This window comes from Psittacula echo (genome assembly GCF_963264785.1).
Source record: "Psittacula echo genome assembly, chromosome: 16".
NCBI classification, from domain to species: domain Eukaryota; kingdom Metazoa; phylum Chordata; class Aves; order Psittaciformes; family Psittacidae; genus Psittacula; species Psittacula echo.
Window position 1 is genome coordinate 11,436,140 of NC_137752.1, and position 6,000 is coordinate 11,442,139.

Sequence of the window (6,000 nt, forward strand, 5' to 3'; positions counted from 1 at the left end):
GCGGCTCAACAGGACACGGCTCTGGTGCATATGGGAGGGGGACACGAGATGGGCAGGGGCTGGGCAGGGGCTGCGAGGGGGTAGGAGGACAGGCAGGGAGCCTGTGTGCATGTGTGCACATTTCTGCAAGGAGAGGCAGCCGAGGCAGCCAAGGCAGTGCCAGGGGCTCTGTTGGCTCCAGTTGTGCAGGGAGCCAAGCTCATTCCTCTCACCCATATAGGCTGCTACTGGCCAAAGGAACTGACACCTCCTCCATAGCTTGCCCTGTGGCAGATGAGCAATGCCACCACCGTGCTTTGGGTGGAAGAGTGACTCTTGCCAGCTCTGGGACATGCCTGGACATCCCCAGGCACACAGTTGCCTGCACATCATTGAGCACATGGCCCTGGAAGGAGCATGCTGCTCATCCAGGCTCCAGCGCTGCTGGCATCCAGGGAGCTGCCATCCTGGTGGTACCCAGAAATGCCAGGGCAAACCTGGGTCCTGACCTGCCCCGGTCACATGGCCCTTGGCCCACCTTGGCCACTGGGTTAGGCCACGGGTAGGGTCCCTGGCAGAGCCATGTACCTTGCTTGCTGCCAGTGCGGTAAGGGGAGGGCAAAGCCCTGCCATCGGGTACCCTCCCCACACCTGGAGACACACTGGACCATGTACCCCATGTGCACTGCCTGGGGAAACCTGTGACAGGGGATGGATCAGGATCCTGTCTCAGGACATGGCCACTGTGCCCACCATGGTGCTGTGCTCTGGCTCTGCTCTTGCTCCCAAGCACCAGTCCCAAGGGGTCAAGCTTTTCTGCAGAGTCCAGTGACTCCATGAGGGTCTCAGTTTTCAAACCTCCCAGTTCTTGCTGCCGAGGAGTGCTGGAAGCATGGCCTGAGAGCTGGGGTGATGTTTGGTAAGCAGGCAGCGCAGGAGAGCACTGCCTGTGTCCCTGCCTGCACTGTTGCCTGCAACTGGAGCTGCTGCCCTCTCCTGCTCCCAAGAAGAAATGCTGCCGGATATCTGGCAGTCCTGCCCTGGCTCCAGGTTGTGTTTTCTTCTCCAGGAACTGTCCCCCTGCCACATTCCACGTTTGAAATCATCCCCTGCTCAGTGCAGAAGCTGCAGCGCTGCTGCTGGACCAAGGGCAGGTCACAGATGCATCACCCCCAGGCACTGGATGAGGAGCATCACCCCACACGCGAGTGCTTCCTGCCTGGACCACGCTGAAGCCTTGTCCCTGTGCCAGCCCCAGCCCCTGCACCCCGGGGTCTTGCTGTGCCTCCCACTCCACCACAGCCCAGATCACCTGGGGATGGATGAGTAGGGGATGGGGTGTCTCCACAGGCCAGCATCTGCCCAGATGTTCTTGTTCATGGCGGGTAGCCGAGGATGTGGGAGACTGCGCCGCTGCTGCCCAGGTACAGCCGATGTCCAAGCCCTCTCCTCTCGTGGTGCAGCCCAGAGCTCCTTGGCCTCATGAGGACGGTTTCTTCTGCTTATGAAGCAGAGATGTGTGGTTAATGACCCTCCTGGGGCTTGGTTTTCCGAGGCTGTGCTATCCGGATGCTTGTAACCCAATCTCCCAGATCCGATAGCGTGCCTGTCCCTGAAAGGTGAGCCCCTTCCCACTGCCACAGCCACCAGCAGCCGCCAGGACCTGACTGGTTGCTGCTGGTGTCTTGGGCTCCCAATGCTCTCCATGGGACTGCCACAGCCCCCAGGGACAGTGCAGCTCTTCTGCCACCTCCCCTGAGGCCCTGGGGGAGCATCTCAGGACAGGTAGGAAAGAGGGGATCGGGTGGAGGGGTGTACCCATGGACACCAAAATGCTTGAGGTCACTCAATAGAGAGGGAGTGGGGTCTTGGTAGCCTCTGGGAGAGGTTTTCAAACATGGTGGTGGTTACCAGACCCCACCTGAGATGAGGCTGGACCCCTCAACTCCTCTGGCAAGCCCATCCCATAATGTTGACAGTGATACCATGGTCACCTGGCATGGCCTGGGGCTGGTAAGGAACAGAGCTGTGGCACAGCCTGGTCCTCCGGGCGCTGCTCTCTTGTCCATGCAGTCAAACCCACTCCTGCCCACCCCATTCACTTGAGCAGGCTGCTGAGGTCTGTCCAGCCGTTATTCCCTGTGGAATGGCAGAGCTCTCAGCCAGGGATGCAGCATGGCGCAAGGGTAATGCATCCCCCATGGACGCAGGGGACTACATGTAGGGGATCCCTACATCCTTATATGTAGTGGCAAGGTCACAGAATTCCAGAATTGTTGGGGTTGGAAAGGACCTCTGGAGATCATCCAGTGCAACCCCCTGTCAGGACAGGGCCACCCAGAGCAGGTCACACAGGAACGTGTCCATGGTGGGTTTGGGATGTCTCCAGAGAGGGAGGCTTCACAACCCCCCTTGGGCAGCCTGTGCCAGGGCTCTGACACCCTCAGCAGAAAGAACTTCTTCCTCGTGTTGAGGTGAAACTTGTTGTGTGTTAGTTTACGGCCGTTGCTCCTCGTCCTGTCACTGGGCACCACTGGAAAGAGTCTGGCATCATCCTGCTGGCACCCACCTTTGAGATACTGATCTGCATTGATGGGATCTGCTCTCAGGCTGCTCTTGTCCAGACTAACCAGGCTGAGCAATCTCTCCTTATAAGAGAGATGCTCCAGACCCTTGAGCATCCTTGTGACCTTTCCCAGTAGCTTGTTATCTTTCTTTTAGAGGAGCCTAGAACTGGGTCCTGCTCTTCCAGGTAGGGCTGGCCATGGGCCATGCAGGCAGCACGCAGGGATGCGGGGGAAGGAGCCTGATGCCCCTGGGAGCCCACCACATGGGGTTGGTCCCCGTCTCTTCCATATCAGCTGCACATCCCATGGGACTTCTCCTCGGTTGTGAGGCTGACAGCTCCTCTCACCCTCCTGTCCCCAGCATGTCCGAGGCCAGTGGCAGCCCGTGGGCAGAGGACGCGGGGCTGTGTGTTGGGGTCCACTCGCGCACCCCAAGCCGGGGCAGTCAGCGCATCGAGTGCATCATCTGCTACTCCTCCTATGACCTGGGCGTGCGGCTGCCGCGCCGGCTCTACTGCGGCCATACCTTCTGCCAGGCCTGCCTGAAGCGCCTGGACGCTGTGGCCAACGAGCAGCGCTGGATCCCCTGCCCGCAGTGCCGCCAAAACACACCCACACCGCGCGGCGGCGTTGCCATGCTCGACCTCGACCTCGCCACCTTCCTCACTGTCAAGGCTGACAAGGAGCATCCCCAGGTGCCCGGCAGGTCCCATCCCGACCCGGATAACAAGGGCTCGTGCAAGGAGAAGGTGGTGACCCAGCAGCCAGCGGGGCTGTGCCAAGATGCGGTGCCTCCAGTGCTATTCCCCCGGTGGAGCTGCTGCCGGCCGTGCTCATGCTGTGTGGTGACAGCGTCCTTCGAGAGCTGAGCATGAGGAGGGGGCTGCTGAGGTGCAGTCTGGGACCATTGCTGGGGACCCTATTGGCCATGTATGGACAGGAGCAGCCTCGGAAGGGCTTCAGCTTGCTTAGGGCTCACTGGCCATCCTGCCAGTGTCCATCCTGCTGGGATTTGGGGTGCAACAGGGTGGATGATGAGGACGCCTTCACCTTCTCATCCTGCTCACCTGCTCCTCTGGCAACTCAGAAGCCTGACCCAGCCATCACAGACAGCCCCTGGTCCCTGGCCAGGGGCTTGCTCATCCATGGCTTCTCCATGCGTGTAGCTCTTCAACAGGGACACCTCCACCAAGCATCCCTAGGGACATGAGAGGTGACACAGTGATACTCTGGGGCCATGTTCAACACCCTGAAAGCTTCACACCCATTAAACCACACTCCATTGGCCCTGCTGGCCTTCATGTCTTGGCCATGTTTTCTGGTAAGCCCGGGGCAAGCATTGCGATGCTGGGGTTGGGATGGGGAGCAGTGGCCTGCCCAGCTGATCACTATTCTGTAAGTGTTTGCTCTGTTGGCCACTTGCATGAGGACTTTGGGTGTTGGGGTAGCTGAACAGTTGAAATTGAGGATGACAGTGTTGTCAGGAGAGCACAACACATTGCTCCAGCTCTTCAGATTTATGTGTCCACCGCCTACTTTGCTCCAGCAATGCAGAGCAGAGCCCAGAGGAGCTCCTGCTTGCTCCTGTGCTCTGTGACAAAAGCCAGGTTTGGTTTCCCCCCTGCCCCTCTCCCACCTCTCTACCTCACATCCAAACAAACCCGCTGCTCCAGCCCCTTTGCTGTTTCTCCAGGCCATGCCTCTGCTGCCAGCAAGACTTTCCCTGCCTGACCCCAAACAGCGGGTGCAAGGACAAGACCCCAGATGTCTGGGTGTGTAACAGAGGCCAGATGTGGGGGACTGGGGTCCACCAGGGTGATACCAAAATGGTTCTTGGGCAGGGCTTGGCACTACCTGGGCAGCTCTTGTGGTTCTTCCACAGAGCCCATTTCCTGCACCCATTTTCCATGTGGTTTATGAGCTCTTCCAATATCCCAGCACCAGGCACCACGGGTGCCCCTCGGGGCTCATCAGGGCACCCCAGCCTGTGCTCCCTGAGGCCAGCAGCGATCCTGTGTCCCCTGGGTTGCCCTGGTGCTTGGCTGTCCGCTGCACTGGGTGCCAGGGCTGCAGCCAGAGGAGTCCAGCACCCATACGCTGTGCAGCACCCCATGCTCAGCAGCCACACGTGCACAGCACCCACCCCATGTGCAGCACCCACACGTGCACAGCACCAACCCTGTGTTCAACACCCATGCACAGTTCTACCACTTGGTGTCACCTGCCATAAGGAGTCCGAGCTGAGTTCCCAGCTGAGCACAACCTGTGCAGCTCCAGCCATGGGTGCAGGAGCACCAGGGATGTCCCAGGCCAGAGGTGTCTGGCGGGACAGCAGACGTGTGATGTGGTTCAACCCTGCCTCGGGTCTTTGATCACATGGAAACATGCAATGAACTAAAGCCTTTAAGGACAGAAGAGCTAACACAGAGTCTTAGCATCTTGCCCTCTATCTCCATTTCTCCCCAGATACTCAATGGTGGAGGCTGGGAACAGTGTGGGAAGGGTCCATTCTCATCCCAGGCATGGCTCTGTACAAAGGTGCCAGCAGGACCCTGTGCTCAGCCCCACCTTGGGTCCCAGCTTCCCAACTGGGAAGGTGACCAAGGCCTATGGCTCCCTGTCCCTGGACCCTGGTCCTTGCCTCTGTGCTCCCACTCCTGCTCCACTGCATCTCCCCAACACCGGGACTATGAAGCTTGGCCCTTGCCGTGTGCCTCTGTGCATGTCCCTGCTGCTCCCCACCAGGAGTCTGTCTGCCCCTGCATCACTTCACTGTGGGAACAGTCTTGGCCGCCAGAGCAGGGCTGGTGTTGAGCCTCCTCCATCAGTCAGCACAGGCCAGCCGGGCTGCCCCTGCACAGCGGGTGCTCGGAGCAGCCTCTCCTGGAGCTGCCCATGGCCTGGGCTGCGCCATTCCCTGTGGAACCTTAAGCCCACTGGGGAGCAGGGCACCAGTGGGTGCAGCCCTGGCTGGGGCAGGGAGCTGGGCTCTCCCTGCAGGCGCTGGGTCTGGAGGATGGGGCACTGATGCGCACTGGCAGCAAGTGTGAAGGGACAGTGTCACTGCTGGGGGGCAGGACCCCAAAGTGTCACCAGCCTGCAGCTGCTGCAGCCAATGTCTGCAAAACAGGAGTGGGGCCAGGCACAGCCAACACCAGCCTTGCACTTGCTGGTGTCCCTGCATGTAGGACATTCAGGACGTCTCCTCTGCTATGTGCCATAGAGTGTGCAGCGGGATGACAGTGAGGGGCTGAGGTGGGTTTGCAGCTCTGGGGGTCTCTGAGCATGAATACTCTTCTTTAATAGTGTTCGGGGTTTTTTTTCCCCACAATAAAGTTTCCCCTTCCCACCTGATCCTAGGTGGCCACAGGCAATGCATCCCCTGGGGACGAAAAGCATTTGGGAACAGGGATCCCTAAAAATTCCGGTCCTCATATAGCCCACAGCTACAGGA

General features: G+C 59.5%; 1 protein-coding gene across 1 annotated transcript; it reads left to right on the plus strand.

The window, feature by feature from the left end:
* Window positions 1–2,908: 2,908 nt before the first annotated feature.
* RNF224 (ring finger protein 224) lies at window positions 2,909–3,415 on the plus strand (the record flags this gene model as incomplete). The annotated part of the gene is made up of 1 exon (XM_080630743.1): window positions 2,909–3,415. One exon carries the CDS (start codon window positions 2,909–2,911, stop codon window positions 3,413–3,415), a length of 507 nt encoding a protein of 168 aa, XP_080486869.1.
* Between the last annotated feature and the right edge of the window lie 2,585 nt (window positions 3,416–6,000).